Source organism: Stigmatopora argus, chromosome 18 (assembly GCF_051989625.1).
Source record: "Stigmatopora argus isolate UIUO_Sarg chromosome 18, RoL_Sarg_1.0, whole genome shotgun sequence".
NCBI lineage: Eukaryota > Metazoa > Chordata > Actinopteri > Syngnathiformes > Syngnathidae > Stigmatopora > Stigmatopora argus.
The window spans coordinates 14,793,952-14,811,861 of record NC_135404.1 but is presented as its reverse complement, the minus strand read 5'-3'; the positions used below and the strand labels follow the sequence as shown (position 1 = coordinate 14,811,861).

Here is a 17,910-nt window from a genome sequence, read left to right as displayed (position 1 = left end):
AATATCAATTTCCAGGTCACCCATTTAACTTTAATTGGCTGCCATTGACAACCACAAAAATCGAACCCATCTTAACTTGGAAGGACGAATGTCAACAAAATAAATTCAAAACATTTCTTACGATCCCCCAACACACACACACACACACACACACACACACACACACACAAACACACACACACACACAAACACACATACACACACAAACATACACACAAACACACACACACAAACACACCCCTTTTTATTTCCATAATTCACCAGTTGCGCCTCAGTCCTATGACGTCACAGCCCCACCCCTGAATCTGCGTCCCTTTCAGCAAGTGTGTGTGTAACGAGTCTGTCTATACACACACACACACACACACACACACACACGTGCGAAGCAAGAGGTGCATGCTGGAGCAATTCTCCTGTTCGACTGACTCCCAGGATTATTATTATTATCCTTGTTTTTGAACTGAACAGTCCCCCCCACCCATCTATTTTTCATTTTTGGGTTGGGGACACACGTTTGTCTCTCTTGTCCACCTCCAAAAATGTCTGGAACTCCGCAGGACGTCAGTAAACTCACCGAGCTTACTTATAAGGTGAGTCTACCTACAAATATTCATCATTTCTGGCAGCCATTTGTCATTCTATATCCTCATGAATCATTTTTTTCAGAGGAATTCTTCTATAATATGAAATCAAAAGCAATGACTTGACTTGGTGGAACTGAATTTCCCGTGGCTTTTCTTTAGAATTTTGTATTTTTAAAGGGTTGATGCGTATTTGACGTGCCATGGTGCAAAACACGTTAGACGGAAGCGCTGGTATATTTAGCTGTCAAGCGACAAAAAGCCATTCTGGAATGTCACGCCCTGTTATTATTGCCTGCTGGTGCATCACTTTGTTGGAAAGTGTGATCAGAGCAACGTGCCAGTCGAGCGTGGATGGATGCTAATATTTACATTTCATCTCATTTAATCCAATCCGGCTGCCTACACGTTTATTTTTTTATTTTTTTCAGGGTTGAGACACTTCAGGAAGCGTTAACAGGCCAATTTGTTGTTGTTAAACGCTCCCGAGCAATTGTAAAAAAACATTATAATGTCACTGACATCACATAAATTAAAGGAAAGTTATAAGGTCGATCGTTTTGTTTGGTTTGTGTAGCTGCATTCCATTAGAATTAAAAAAAATGAACTAGAACTTCAAATTAAGAAGAATAATGTCTTTAAATCAGAGTATGGTATTTTCCGGACTATAGGTTGCACTTTTTTTCATAGTTTGTCTGGGCCTGCAACTTATTTGTGTCTCTTATTTTGTCATTTTGACTGCTAACCGTTTATGTTGTGTTTTTCAGTCTGTCTATTAACATTAAGCGGTGGACCATTTTGTTTTATTTTACTATTACTTTAATGTACTATGTTTGTTCTAGGTACGTGCCCCTCCAAAATGCAATTCGTAGTCCAGTGCAACTTTTTCGTGATCATTATCATCATATTTTGGCTAGTGCGGCTTATACTCGGGTATGAAAATCATTATGATATGTTCGCAAATCTAAAAACTATCAAACCTCCATAAATAAATATCTTGACATGACAATTAAAGCTTTAAACATCTATAAAAACCAATCAAAATAATGCATTCACATCAAGAATCCTACATATGGCCTGCTTTTATTTTGAAGCTGAACCCCAAATGGCCCTAGGACCTGAATTTGAGCACCCCTGATCTAATCAGCCGTCTTGATTAGACTCGAGTTTGGCTTCTCCTGATCAACGACTACGAATAATCTGAAGGAGAAATCTGGGAGCAAAAGTCCAGACATGCCCGAGTTTCAGTGGTACGGAACAAGAGGAGAAAAAACTGAAAAACAACAAAACAACCCCCCCCCGCCCCAAAAACCAGAACCTGTTTCCTTTCTCTCCACTCCATTCTACACTTTTCTCATTGTAAAGTCATACCGGCCTCCCCATTGTTCCTCCCGGGTGTGTCGGGAGTGCAAGACGGGGAGGAGAACGGCCCGTGACTGCTCAGGCATTTCAATGGAGAGGACGGGGCGGGGGTGCCAGGCGCGAGGAGACTCTAGACTTTGCTCTTTACGGGGAGTGTAAAGGAATACATCAGAGGTCAAGTTAAAGATTGAATTTTTTTATTGCGGCGGCATTTAAAGAGCAAGCGGTCTGCACGTGGACCGGACTCCTGCTATAAAAAAATACGTCAACAACTTGATCGATGGAGCGCACGTGAAATGGGATGGACTGGTGGACCAGGTCCCGGGTTTTCGTTTTTAGATCGATAACGAAAAGGCCACACTGCTGGTTTTTGTTCTCGTCACTCTCCAAAAAGTTTAGTTGAGCTGATTATTCATTTCAAAATGTAATAGTTTGATTTTCATGTGCTATCCGGTTGTTTTGTTGGTTTTGGAGCGGTGGAATTAATCAAAAAACAACATTTAGATTAGATTAGACCTTTATTTCATCCTGTATTCGGGAAATTTCTTGGTTTTGTAGAGACACGAGACACACAAGACATTGTAGACCTAGTTAAAAAAAACTGGAGCCACACACGGGAAGTCCGCAAGGTGCTTGCAGTGATCGGTTCCGGTTCTGAATATTCTTTTTCAGGGACTTATAAATTAAAATTACATTTTCGTACACTCTACTTTCGGATTGTTTTGCATTCCAGGTTTGTTTTGTTGACTTTTAGGGTTCCGAGGACCTGACAAAAAAACTACCGTATTTTCACGACTATAAGGCGCACTTAAAAGTCTTAAATTGTCTCCAAAATAGACAGGGCGCCTTATAATCCAGTGCGCCTTACATATGGGAAAAAAATTAAAACGTGTCATTCATTGAGGGTGCGCCTTATAGTCGTAAAAATACGGTAAATGAATTCTGGGATAGACCTCAGCAGACCTGTGACTTTAATGAGGACACGATTGTTTGACTTTGCCCATAATTTGTCGACCTTTGCCAGAATGTGATGGACCAGTTCAACCCGAGCTTGAGGAACCTGGTCAACCTGGGGAAAAGCTACGAAAAGTCCGTCACGGGTAAGAAAACTAAAGTTTTGCGGAATATTTCAAGCCGATGCCAGGTGAGCTGACCTTATTCCAGATCCCTGGTTCTTATTTTAGTCCAAGTTCATTCAGTAAATGTACAAAATTGTAACGAGTACTTCAGCAGATGAAGTTCTAGCTTGCCTAGCGTGTGGTTGATCTGCTGCTAAATCTGCTCACGGGTTATCAAGATGTTTCACTTTGGTATTTCGCAGGCATGACCGTCGCCGGGAAGGCCTACTTTGATGCCATCGGGAAAATCGGAGAAAATGCTACCATGTCTCCAGTGTCGAGGGAACTTGGTAAGTTGCGTATTTTTACGATCCACCGATTTGCAAATCGTTGGCGACGATACAAGTGCCCGAGAATGTGTTGCCATGTTGTTTCATCTTAAGAAAATTGTGTTGCAATCATTGTTATTCCTCACCATGCCTTTGAACCAAAGTTTTTCTATTGCAACGTGTGAAAGGATGAAATGTCAGACGGACAAAATCGAAAATAATAGATGGAATGGGGTGTGTGCGTATCTGGCAAGAAGAGAACAATGTAACTGTTTACTTGAAATCACTCGGGGGAAATCCATTCCATCTTCTTTGTTCAATCTCATTTCAAACATTTGGCTGATTAGAACAATATTTTAGCATACAGCGCTTTCCTGAAAATGTGGATGTGTTCTGACGTTTAAATCTGCTCAAAATAAGACGGGAAGTTGGTATTGGATCTCATTGGAGTGAGGCCAGAGTCTGGTTCTTTCACGAAGGTTTTGGGTTTGAAGACCTTGCGAGGAATAATGATAGCACTTAAGTTCAGCAAGTTCTTCAATCATAACGACTCGCCGCAATGCTCTGGTGCAAAAATGCACGGGTGGTTGCACACGGTCCCTACCGGGGAGGGCTGGGGGGGGGGGACTATTTGACGGGAGGGTGTGAATTCTCTAGCAGTCTGCGGCGGTCGTCATACGGCAAACATGCTGGGTAAACACGAGACTGTCTTCTCACCACTGAGCCTTTCTTACGGCCTACGTTGACTCGCCCTGATCCACCAAATGTCCGCCTATTTTTGGAACCGCGCTGCAGAGTGGAGCGGAATTTGTTCTGGTGGTTGTGTCGGGGTTCGAACGTTTGGATCGGGTCTTTAGTATGGGTACCTGTCGCTAATTTGCATGTCAAATGAAACTGTCCGCAGATGGGAATGTCAGTTTGGACGGTTGTTTGGGAATGTGTTTGGCATTCGCAAATAGACTTGTTGCCAGATTTTTGGGGGGTGGGGCTTATCGTTAATTAGTGGCAAAAAATGCATCTATTCCCTGTCTTTGTGCTCACGCAAAAACAAGTCCGATTCAATTTTACTGCTTTGCTTAATTGTTTAATTAAAGTTGGAATAGTTTGTTTTGAAAGTGCTTTATTTAGTTGCATTCATGAGTTGATACACTGCCCCCTGTTGGACATGCAAAAGTGATTCTTGTTCAATTTTACTGCTTTGCTTAATCGTTGAATTAATGTTGAAATGGTTTGTTTTGAAAGTGCTTTATTTAGTTCCATTCGTTTGAGTTGATACACCCCCCCCCCCCCCCCTGTTGGAAACAGCGTATATTGCATAATTCTCAACTAGCATAAGCATCGTAAATAGGCAGCGCTAGCTCCTGGAATATAAAAATATCATAAAACAGCAACAATTATCAAATTCATATCTTTGTCTAACAAATCATGGGATAAAGGTTTGCGTATATTTTTGAAAAAAGTAATTTATATCTCATTGACAATCCCCCCAAAAAACCTTGAACCAAAAAAATGCGATAAATAGACCCCAAATTAAACCATTCAAGCCACCGCATATTTTCCACAAAGCGACTTCTTTACTCTCTTATCCCGATTTCCAGATAACTGACGGAAAAACGCGGGTGTGGCAGGTCCGAGGACCAAAACCTTTGGATCGTGACGTGCACGGTTTGTGGTCACATGGGATCGCGCAGAAAAACACACCGTGCCTGCGTGGGCGAGCTCAGCGATGCGTTTGATTGGAGGGCTCGGTGCCAGTTGAAAGAACAAATGATGTGTGTAGTGCGCTGGGTAAAAAGAGGAAGGGCTGTCAAGGGTGAAATCAACTCATAAAAACCACTAACTTCCCCTCGCATTGCGCCGTAATCGTATTGGATGTCGAATCGTCAACAGCTTATTCATCGGAGGGCCATAGCACTTTCACTAGGCTCCCCTAGGGGTGTGTTTGTTTCCTCCTTGCTCGTCTTGTAAATATCCTGTCAGACTGGCATTTGATACATACGTGGAACCAGTTTTCCGTTTAGACTCGCTCGTGTGTGGAGGCGTCCCGATCATGTTTTTGCACCCGAGTCCGGGTCATCTGACTTTGATTACCTATCCGATATCTGGATAATTGTTTTATTGCAATATATACAATGTTGTCTAGCCAATAAAACAACTCATTTTCCATTCAGTTTCACTATATGGAAAATGTTGGTTACTGTATTTTTTCCTCGCAATAGGTCGTATTTTTTGCTAAAAAAGATGACTGAATCGAGGGTACGGCTTATATGCGCATAAATTAGACTTGCACGAAACTGCAAGGTGACAAAGACGAAATAATGCAAGACGATGCAGACGATACGGTGATTTATTTCAAAATAGAGAAAAGATTGAAAAGATAAAACGCTAAACAATATTTATTTTGATGTCTATGAATGAAATTCAAGAAAAAAATGTATCTGGCATAAAACGTGAAAAGTCTCACTCTGGATGGCAAACTAGACTGCTACACATTTCCTGGTTGTACTGGTCACATGACTTCCTTTTTGAATTTGTCTATGTGCACCCAATAAGGAATGAGAAATCCAGCAATGGATTTATACAGTATCTCAGAAATTCCACTTGTGATGATTTTTCTTACGCTTTTCCCTTTAAAGCACTGATGTCAAAGTGGCGGCCCGGGGGCCAAATCTGGCCCGCCGCATCATTTTGTGTAGCCCGGGAAAGTAAATGATGAGTGCCGACTTTCTGTTTTAGGATCAAATTAAAATGAAGAGTATAGATATATATTAAATTTCCTGATTTTCCCCCTTTTAAATCAATAATTGTAATTTTTTAATCCATTTTCTGTGTTTTTAGTTCAAAAATCATTTTGTAAAATCTAAAAATATATAAAAAAAAAAAAGCTAAAATAAACATTGTTTTAGATCTATAAGAAACGGTATATTCAGGGCTTTTAAATATTGACGTTAACCCGGCCCGCGAACCAACCCGAGTCTGACACCCCTGCTTTAAAGTAACACATCCCCATTAAAACCACGAATATGGAGGGGAAAATTCTGAACCAGGGGGTGTCTTATACACGAAAAACTGTAAAATTCAACCATTTTAGGGCCATTTTAAGGGTACGGCTTATACGCAGAGGCGGCTTATATGCGAGAAAATACGGTCGTTCAAACCATCCATTTTTTGGCTTTCGCATTTCTTCAGTTTGTCCCGAACAGAGTCGAATTGCCAACTGCAAATTGAACTGATATTTTCATGTATTTTTTTTTAGAGCAGTGCAATATATTGCCGCCTCAGTTTTTCTTTTTTACACCCTATTAAAAGCTGCAGGTGCACAGCGACCTCTTTGACCCCGTTCGCTCGCTCGTTCTCAGCCGCAATCTCGAGCCGCGACGTGGAGGTCGGTGGCGCGATGCCCCGTAGTACCGAGCGTAAAACCCACCCATCCCCTACGGGGAGGACAAAGACGGCATTTACTGGTGCTTTCTAGTGACCTTCAGAGGCCAATGTTATTGTAGCTGGACGCTGCTTTTTTGGGGGGGCGGCTGAAGTAGCGCTCTGTACGGAGATGTTTGTTTGCTCAGAGTGGAGTGTGTGTGTGTGTGGGTTCTATTTTGGGTGGTTTGCTGACAAGCGTTCGGAAAAAAAAAATTCTGGTTGAATTGGGACATTCAGACTTTGCTGGTTTACTGAAGAAGAAGGTCAAAGGTGAAATTTGAAAGCCAAAGGTCACTTATGTGGTATTCTTAATGGAAGTGGAATTTTACTTTAAGTGAGATAAGATGATGGTCTGGAAAATTTTGGAAAATATTTGCTTTCCTGGGATGTCATTGGAAAACAAAAAAATTAAGCCAATTGGCGACAATGTTTATTTTTTAAAAATTGATTATGGAAAAAAATGCAAATGTGCCACTTCCTTTTCAGCACACGTCACTTCCTCATTTTTATTTATTGCTTAGGCAAAGTTAAATTCATGACCTTATTGTTATTTAATCCCCACATAACGTAGTTCTGTCCAATTGCAGTTGATCGGACTTCCGAACTTTACGACATTTGCACAGGCCTTTTGTCCAAAACCTCCAAAAACTGAAGACCACGATCCTCTATCCCAAAAACTAAATTCAAATATCACTTTAAATTATTTTTAATGGAGCCAAATTGAGTTCAATCTGACTACTTTTATCCAGAAAAGCAGTTTTCTAATAGACTAGGGTCAATTTAAAACCCTCCAAAAACTCATTGTTGGTGAGAAGAGCTTTTTTTTGACACCCGAGTGGGGAATTTGTTTTGGGAAATACCTGGAGAGCTCCCGTTTTCTGGCCTTCCGTGGCTTCATCCATTATGTGGGTGGACACCGGGCAAATGTTTACGTAAGCTGGACGCCCGCTAGCCAACTTGGAGTCTAGATTTCACCTCATTGTGGTGGCCTAGTGCTTATTTACAATTGGCCGCCAGCGTGTACAGTGTTGACTCGCTGCCATTGTCTGATGCCACATGCTGTTCTGCAGTCTGGATCTGAATGGAGACCCTTCTAAATAGAAGTACCAGAACTATACACGCCGATTGTTTGACGGAGATTGACAGCTGTTTACATATTGAAAGAAGGAGATGAGTCATTTGGGGTGCACGGGGGGTTTAAATGATATCAAATTGGGCTCATTTTCAAAAGATTGGAGTCGTTTTTTTTAATGTATATTGTATTTATTTTTGAAATATTATAAAGTTGACGGGAATATGAATGAAAATTGAGTTCATGATTTAATAAGACTTGTTATGTTCTAGGTATGGTTCTGATTGAGATTGCAGATGTCCATAAAAAGATCCATTTTGAGATGGAACAAAATGTAAGTAGTCCCGACAGCCTTTTTAAACAAAATAAATAAATATATTTCAACCGAATATAGCCTTGAAGAGCAATAAAATGTGTTAATATTTGTTCAAATTCTCCCACTGGTGAACCAGAAAAAGTTATTATTCATATTCAGTGTTACGAGAAATCGTTTTTTTTTTTTCACATTTACATAAAATAAACCTTCCACAGTTATGCATGAGCTTTTTTTTAGCATCTATCTGAAAATTAATGTGATTAAAGTTGTTATCGTATAAATCTCCAGAAGATTCTACTTTTATTCTGCGGATATTTTTTTCATCGGGCACACGTTGGACGAAAATGAGAAAAACAGATGTCGAAGATAAACAACTTTTAGACTAAAATAAACCCACTTTGCATCACTTTTCTGTCATTTAAAAATGTAGAAACGGTGCAAGAACATTTTTCAAGTGGAGTCAAGCTCCTTAATTCTCAGATTTTTGCTTCAGGCTGAAATACTAAGAATATTTACGCGTGTCAAACGTCCGTCTGTCTGACTGCGACATGACATTCTTCGGATTTGAAGCACGCCGTCCTAAAATATCTCCTTGGCGTCGTCATCGTCCCATGACAATTACGGTCGGTAATTTTTAACCAGGAAGCTTTTAAAAATCCATTATAACGACACCCTCTTATCATAATAATGCCACGTCACAAATCTGTGTTTCTCGGAAAGGCCTGACAAAAGAATGAACCGCAATAATGCTTTTATATTTTTATTTTTGGTCTTTTATGACGGCAGCTCAAGCGATTCCACCAAGAAGTTCTCAGCGAGCTGGAAAAGAAGACGGAAATGGACGTCAAGTACATGAACGTGAGTGCCTCAAAGTCAAAAAATTGAAGCGACAATTAGAAGTACTGGTCAACATAGTCCGATGAATCGCTTCATATATACACCACACATCGTAGATACACTAAAACATCGTATGAATGAGGAAAAAAAGATGTATTTAAGGTCAGAAAAATAGTGGAAAAACGGTGGGATATGTTTTTGATGATGTTTCCCAAAAATACGAATAACAGAAATGCGCTGTTGGTTTTATAGGCCACTTTCAAGCGCTACCAATCAGAACACAAGGTGAAGCAAGATTCCCTGGACCGGTCCCAGACCGACTTGAAGAAGCTGAGGAGGAAGAGCCAGGGCAAGCACGTGTCCAAATACGAGATCAAGGAGAATGAGGTGACAACTGACCCCAATACTAAGAAAAACGGGGCTTTTCCAGACCTTTTTCAGACTTTTCCAGACCTTTCCAGACCTTTTTCAGACTTTTCCGGACCTTTCCAGACCCTTTATCAATCTGGGACAGTAGATTCAGGTTTCTGTGAAGGCATGATCCAATTCAGACCTTTTTTGCGGACGGAACCTTAAAAAATAACATACACAGCGGCCATGACTCTTCTTGTCTTACTCGGAAATCCAGCATACCTGTCAAAAAAGCATTCTTTGTTCCATTTTTAAGAGGAAACTAAATGTTTTGTTTTTTTAGACAAATTGACAAGAAGCGTTTTGCCTGTTCAAGTCGATCTTAAAAAATGTCACTGTACCACTTTCGTGCACATAAAGTAAATACAGTAATCCCTCGAATATGGCGGCTTCAACTATCGTGGTTTCACTGCATTTTTTTGGCGACATTTTCTTTTTCTAATTAAATTTTTTGGGGTAAGTTCATAAAAATGTGAAAATCCACGCTGAAACTCGCAAGTGGAAGCCACTCCCCTCCGCTTGCCACTAGGACTAAAAAAAATAGGGGTGAACCTACTTAGCAGTTTTTCGTTTATCGCGGCCATGTCTGGTCTACATTAACCGCGATAATCGAGGGATTACTGTACTTAGGTCCACCGCGAAAATACTTTGCGCGCACCAAGTACTAGTTAAAATTCTTTTCGTAACCCTATCACATATGTTCATCAAAATATTGTTCTTTAAGGCCTGCCTTCTCCTAACTTACCAATTTCTGCCCAGTACATGGAGACCATCTCGTCCCGCCAGATGGACATGGAGAAATTCATCGCCGACGGCTGCCGAGAAGCTCTCCTGGAAGAAAAACGCCGCTTCTGTTTCCTGGCCGACAAACACTGCATGTTCTCCTATCACCTCAGCAACTTTCACGATAAAGTAAGAGCGGACCGGTTCCCTTTCGGGGCCACCTCGGCGAAACCGAACCCGCGTGATCCGTTTGACCGGAAGCTCTACCGTCCTTCCAGGCCAAAGACGTCCTGAACGAAAAACTCCCCGGCTGGCAGGAGATGTGCTGCGATATCGGCAAAGTCCCGGACAACGTCAAGCACATGATCGACGGACGTTCGGCCAATCCGGAGCGATCCATCCTCGCTGACCGTTACAACAGGGTTTGTGTTTGTGGCCGGCCAATCACGGGACGCAATGAAACAAATGACCAATCAGTCATAGCCACGTGGAATTAAGAGGGTTGAATTAACTTAGTTTGCATGTTTTTTGGGATGTGCGAGGAAACCGGAGTACCCAGAGAAAACCCACGCAAGGCCGAGCAGAACATTCAAACCGGACCTGGAATGGAAGCCTCGATCTCATTGAGGAGTAAAAATTGATTACATTAGATTAAACTTTATTCTAATCGAAGGCGAAAATACAACCACAGGAAAAGACATTATAGACCTAAATGGAATAGATAATAAATAAATAAATAAGCGTGCTACACAAAATGAACATTGCAGGGCATAATGAATTAAAATGTCATCCAAATATTATAATCAAGCTGCTAGAAAAATCGTACTATACTGCTGACGTACTCACCAAAATAGCCTTTGGCAAGTAAAAAAAAAAATTGTCCAACCCAAGAGTTTGATCTATTTCCTGTCCTATTACCCGGTAAGAGTGGCCCAATCAGAAACGTGGTTTTGCGGAGCGTCGTTTCGTGTCTTTGGATCATTTAGGCCACTATTTGAAGTGTATGAAAACACAGATATGACGTTTTGTATTCATTCATATTCTTTCTCGTCCCCCCTCAGAACAGCGTTGAGACGGTGGTGATGCCGCCGGCCCCCCCACTGAAGGCGCAGGTTAGCCCCCTGGCCAGCATGTTTACCCCCGAACCCAGATCTCCAACCAGCTCGTCTTTAGAGAACCACTCAGGTAAGGCGGAGTCGCCGAGTCCTCCAATAACGATGGCACTTTTCTTAATGCTTTTCTTAACTATGACATGGATGACATCATTTCTTTATTCTATTGCTACTGCCAGCAATTTTTTTGCGTAGCTCAGCAGAAAACTTTGCACTTGGATAGATCAGCCAGGATGATTCAATCAATCTAAACCTTGTCAATGTTACATCAAGCAAAGAAATATGTAAAACGAAAACAAAACTTGCAAAATCAGCAGAAACGGCCAAATAAAAGACTCGTTAAACATTTATTTCTTATCAGCATTTACGTACGGTGTTTTATGGACTGAATTATAAATAGAATTTAACGATTTATTTGAGTCCATTCGCCAAGCGGATCTGGGATACCGTATTTTTGGACTATAAGCTGCACCAGCTGCAGGTTGCAGTTTTACGAGGGCCATTTTTTGTGGTTCAGAAACCAAGAACAAATGTACGTTAGAGTAAGAATATTAAAATTCAGTATATATGGTGTTGGAGTTATTTGGGGTACTGTTATGTGTGTGTACAACAAAGAAATATTAATTATTATAAGCTTGACGAACGCTTAGTATAATTGTTACCGAAAGACACTTCCCCCTGCAGCTGGCTCCGAGGACATTTAATTGTTTTGCCCTGGATCCGAGGACTGTTGACTTGGATTAAAACCTCGACCCTTCACTCAGTCGCAAGTTCGCAATGAAGATCTGTGAAGGACTCTTAAATTGTTTTGACTTGGAATTCTTCTACAGATGGCTATCGAATCAACCTCCGAAAATACTCGCAAATTGTTTTAAAATAATGTTGCTCGGTTCACCTAATATGGATTTGTTTTGCTGAATTGAGGCTTGCTTGTTTAGATTCTTATGCAGTTGATTGACAGTTGAATTTAGATATTATAGACAATAGTTTTGTTCCGGATTTCTGACCATTTGTGACTACCGTTTGTAGGCGTGTGATTTTGCAAATACGACTTGAATTGTGAACTATGACTTGCATTTCAGACCAGAGCAGCCTGGGTGAGGACAGTCCAACCCGGATCTCAAGTGTGGACTTGAGCAGAACCAGGCGGGTCAGGACCGTCTTTCCACACTCGGCGGGAAACAACGGCACCCTCCTCAGTTTCGACCAGGGGGACGTCATCGCCTTGCTCATAAAAGAAGACAAGGACGGCTGGCTTTATGGCGAATTGGAGAAAACCCGCCGGTAATTCTAATTTTTTTTGTTGCAAAAATTCAAACCAAGCTTTTCCCTATTTTTATCTCAATTCCCAATTGCTGATTTTAACACACTTATTACTGTGCTAATGCATTTGACATAAAAAATAGTTTTAATTGTATCCATCTATCAATCTGTGAAAGAGAAATATATTGAGGGTATATAGTATTGGTTCCAAGACGATTTTCGTAACTTGAAAATTTCGTAAGTAGACGTGTACATTATATGTAAATTCTCTAATTGGTTCCACCGTCCTCCACAACTCCCAACTAAACCCTTTAAAACTGGTCAGTGTCCCAATTTTGTATGAAAAATTGGAGAAAATTATAAGGAAATGGTTTATTAATGTCTTAAAATAAGTAAAGCATATGAAAATGTGCCCTGCGCCGCTGAAACATCTCCCTGCGCGGCCGTGGTAGATCCACTTTGTAGTACATTTTAGACTTTTACGTGTGCCCTATGTGTGTGTGAGTGAAAATATGTGCCCTTAGTAAGAGGAATTCAAAATAAAATAACGGATAAGGAAATGCATTTACTTTTCGGGGATTTCGTATGTCGAGTCACTCATTTGCATATTAAAAATGTGTAACCTGAAACTTTCGTACCTAGAGGCATTCGTAAGTAGAGGTATGACTGTATATTCATATTTCCAGTTTAATAAACACCACCTACTTTTCTTTTTAAAAAAACAACAACACAACATTAACTATATATTTGCGTAACCCGCTTGATGAAATATTGCAAAGTTTGTTTATATTTAGGCTTGTACATCTGACATAGCTATTTCGTAAAGAAATATACTGTCGGAGAATGCGTTTGTTTTTCTTTTCAATTGTGTGCACTCATAGCAACAATCATCCTGCATGACTGACACGTTTTTTTTAACACATTGCTTAAGTGGCACTTCAAGTTCTTGCTTTGTCACAATCAATATATGTTGTCGTATGATACAACACGAGTATTTCAAGTATGGCGGAAGCAACCAACTGCTGTTGTCATTTTTTTTGTACCTCGCAACTTTATGCAATCGGAAAGAACAACTCATTTTGTTTTGATTCTACGGCAGCTTGTGCTATTTGAATCGTGTTTTGCGTGTGTCTTGCTTGGACGATTTCGTATCACGTAGTTTTTGTGTTTCACGAATAATCTAGATGTTTAATGCTGTGTTACTAGTAAATACTCTGTGTCTAACATGATTGTGGATCTCTTAGACGGGGTTGGTTCCCTTCGTCCTACTGCAGACCTTGTGCTGATCCTCACGTATCAAATAGGTAAGAAGGCAATTTATATACTAATATATCAGAAGGTAAATTTGCAATATTTGCCTCTTATTTGAATATCACCCAGCAGCCATTTTGAGAACCCGGCGCGAAGTCCAAGCGTGAGTAGTCTGACCGACCTGGACCAGGACGAGCCGGTGTTGTTGCCGCCGCCGGACTACTCGGACAACTACGCCTCCAGCATGGCGTCGAGAAAGAACGCGGTAAGCATTTCGACCAATCACAGTTGGCGATGATTTCATTGACTATCGTTAAATAACAGTACAAAAAAGCTCTTAAAATCCAAATAAAATAAAAAGGACACCATAAAAACGCTGTTGCGCGCGGTCTCGGATCCTATTAACCGCGATAAACGAGGTATTACTGCATTTTACCTCAGTCAATTTCATCATCAAGCAAATTTGTAAACACTTTTTTAAGTGTTTTGTTAAGGTACATGTGGAGTACTTTAATTTTTATGTTGAGCTATTTGGGCCAGGAAATTTCCCTCTGTTGACATATAAAGATTTAAGCATTTTTTTATAGTGATGTGATATTGTTTTTTTGCAGAGGTAGTCCAGAAGCCACTCCCACTTCCCACACAAATATTAAGACACATTTCAAACCCTGACTAATTACCTCTTATCAACTCGGCTGTTTTTTTTTAACCACGCCTTGCTGTGACACGTTGCTCGAAATTTCCTTCCTTGCAGTCTTGTTTCCCAAGATTATTATGGGTTAGAATGTACTGTATTCATAATAAACGGCATTGCGGGCGGGCATAGAGGACAAGAGGGTCCAGTCATGATATGAGTTGGTGAGATAGCTAACCATAAAAGATAAATCTATCCAATAATCTAGCCTGCAAGTCCAGACGAAGCTCTTCTCTCTAATTTCTCATCACGGGGAGTGTACACAATGTCCTCGCCTACCTGCTGACTTAGGGTTTTACACACTCCTGCCCCGGCAAGTTGTCATTTGTCTTCATTTTATACTACTACAACTGTATAATATATATAGTACCGTATTTTCTCGCAAAAAAAATGATGACTGAATCGAGGGTACGGCTTATATGCGCACAAATTAGACCTTGACATGCATGAAACGCCATAATGCGAGACAAAATAGAGAAAAGATGAACAGATAAAACGCGTAACAAAATTTATTTTGATGTCTATGAATGAAATTCAAGAAAAATAACAACCCTATTTTGCATAAAACGTGAAAAAACTCACTTGTGCCTGCCATTGGTCGCTCAGGGCGCCACCATCTTACCTAGAGATGACAAACTAGACTGCTACGGACACACTTCCTGGTTGTACTGCTCACCTGACTTCCTTTTTGAATTTGTCTATGTGCACCCAATAGGAATGTGAAAAACCAGCAATCAATTTTTAAAGTATCTCAGAAATACCACGTGTGGAAGATTTTCCCTTCAAAGTATACTAAACCATGAATATGGCGGTGAAAATTGTGAATCAGGGGGTGTCTTATACGAGATTTTTTTTTAAAATTCAACGATTTTAAGGCAATTTTAAGGGTACGGCTTATACACGGAGGCGGCTTATATCCAAGAAAACACGGTATTTCATTCTATTTTCCTCTTAAAAGTATCATATTTGTACTCCCTATTAAAATCATGAATATGGAGGTGAAAATTGTGAACCAGGAGGCGGCTTATACGAGAGAAAATCTAAAACTCAACCATTTTAAGGGTACGGCTAATACGCGGAGGCGGCTTATATGCGAGAAAACACGGTATTTCATTCTATTTTCGTCTTAAAAGTATCATATTTGTACTCCTTATTAAAACAATGAATATGGAGGTGAAAATTGTGAATCAGGGGGTGTCTTATACGAGAAAAAATGTAAAATTCAACAATTTTAAGGCAATTTTAAGGGTACGGCTTATACGTGGAGGCGACTTATATGCGAGAAAATACCGTCTTTTTTTTAATAATGTGAATTTTGCTTGGCAACAATGCAAAAAATCGCAATTATATTTAGTCCGCTCATAAAACAATCATCCTCAAGCTAGAAAAAAAAAGATGAGTGAGCATTGTGTCCTTTGCAGGGAATTCTCGACCAACTAGATTCCACAAAGCCGGCTCTTAGTTTTTTCACAGGAGTAGTTTTACTTGTTAAAACTCTTCACTCCAATATCAGGCGGAAAGACACGTGTAATCGAATTAAACCTGTCTGCTCACTTTTCTGCACAGATTTGTGAGGGTTGTTTATGATATTTCTAATTTATTTTGTTTTATCTCGCTAGGCTTCTTTAGTCAACGGGACAGGAAAGGCTCCCTTTCTTGGGTGAGTTACAAAACAAGACTAACATCTTCCAAATGGCAAGAATTTCAAAGTAAAGGCCCTTCTGACGGTTTTGTTTTTGAATTTTCAGAGGTGGAAATCCTTTCGCGACTGTCAAGCTGAGACCAACCGTCACCAACGACCGATCCGCTCCCGTCATCTAGACATTTTTTGGGGGAAACATGTTACCCCTGAAAAATCCACTATAAACCGGAACTTAAGTTAATAATACATTTTATCGTGACATATTTAGGACATCGAGTGTCATTTTCATACGTCGTTGGTTCGTGCAAATAGTTTGTGTCTATTTAATTTAAATATGTTTACTCAATGACGCATCATTAAATGACAGAATGAGGGGAAAAAAAACAAAGTTAGGCTAAAAATCTATTTTATGTTCCCCAGCCAAACTTTCTAAGTGTTTTAAAAGTGCCATATTTTGTAAATTAATCCCTTTAGTAATATATGTCAGTTAAAGAAAATTTTAACTCATTTTTGCATAAGAGAAAAAGCAAAACAAACATTAGTCTAAATGAATAAACACTGTTTTTTTTAAACAAATGTTAATATGATTGTTTGTGCTGCAGTTATTGCAGTAATAAAAGTATAGTTTTGCCATATTTTTGATCTGTCTGCCCAGCCACCATATTTTATTCCAGATTTACGGGATCAGAAGATCTAATTTCTACATTTTTTTAATGAATTTTGTCTTTTAATAAGAACGCTAATGATGTTATGCAGAGGTGAGAATGAAGGAAGCCTGCTGTGTTTTTTTTTTTAAACAGAATTAGCAAAGAAGTACGTCAGGATCTCGGAGAAGATTTTATATTTATAAACAGGATTTATGTTGGAGTTATTTAAATAAATGTACGGCGTATGTCCACTGGTTTTGCTTTGACTGTAACAATGTTTTAAATGGATGATATTTTGATGAAGGGAATATTTTTTCACGCTTTGTGATTTGGGAAGGTGAGCAATGAATGCAATATATGCTGAAGGCACGCATTCCTCACAGGTTGACATTCACGTTGTTTGTTAATGTATGGGGTCACCATTTTGAAATACACAGAGTAGATTTTGCAAGGACAATTTTTTGGGGGACACTCATTTGCTTTATAGAATGTGTATACTTGGAGAATTGATCATATCTAGTTACTCATCAGTAGTCCCTCCTTCGGTGTATCTTGCCATTGTGTTCACAATGTAGCCTTTTTTTTCCTTAATAAAACTTGATACAGTCCACAAATCTATATTGAATGTCAGCAATGTTTTTTTTTTTGAACACACGCAGAGATTGTCACATTGATAGCATATGGGAATTATTGGCAAGTTGTCATTTGTCTTCATTTTATACTACTACAACTGTATAATATATATATAGTACCGTATTTTCTCGCATATAAGCCGTATTGGTCGCTAAAAAATGACTGAATCGAGGGTATGGCTTATATGCGCACAAATTAGACTTGACATGCAAGACAAGGTCATTTCTTTCAAAATAGAGAAAAGATGAACAGATAAAACGCTTATCAACATTTATTTTGATGTCTATGAATGAAATTCAAGAAAAAAATTAACCGTATCTTGCATAAAACGTGAAAAAACTCACTCAAATGCTCAGCAATGTTTTTTATGAACACATGCAGAGATTGTCACATTGATAGCATATGGGCATTATTATTATTTTTTTGTTATTTTTAATTAAATTAAATATATTTTAATTTAATTTACTTTCTTTTATTTACATTTATTTTTAATGTATTTATTTTATTTTAATTGAATTAATTTTATTCCTTTATTATTTTATTCATTATTTTTATT

General features: G+C 39.4%; 1 protein-coding gene across 1 annotated transcript; it reads left to right on the top strand.

The window, feature by feature from the left end:
• The first annotated feature begins 338 nt into the window (after window positions 1-338).
• LOC144093256 (BAR/IMD domain-containing adapter protein 2-like 1) lies at window positions 339-16,455 on the top strand. The gene is made up of 14 exons (XM_077626619.1): window positions 339-590; window positions 2,968-3,043; window positions 3,265-3,351; window positions 8,098-8,159; window positions 8,928-8,999; window positions 9,231-9,365; window positions 10,149-10,301; window positions 10,391-10,534; window positions 11,174-11,297; window positions 12,307-12,508; window positions 13,732-13,791; window positions 13,868-14,003; window positions 16,052-16,092; window positions 16,181-16,455. Exons 1-14 carry the CDS (start codon window positions 540-542, stop codon window positions 16,251-16,253), a joined length of 1,416 nt encoding a protein of 471 aa, XP_077482745.1. The 5' UTR covers window positions 339-539; the 3' UTR covers window positions 16,254-16,455.
• Window positions 16,456-17,910: the final 1,455 nt, after the last annotated feature.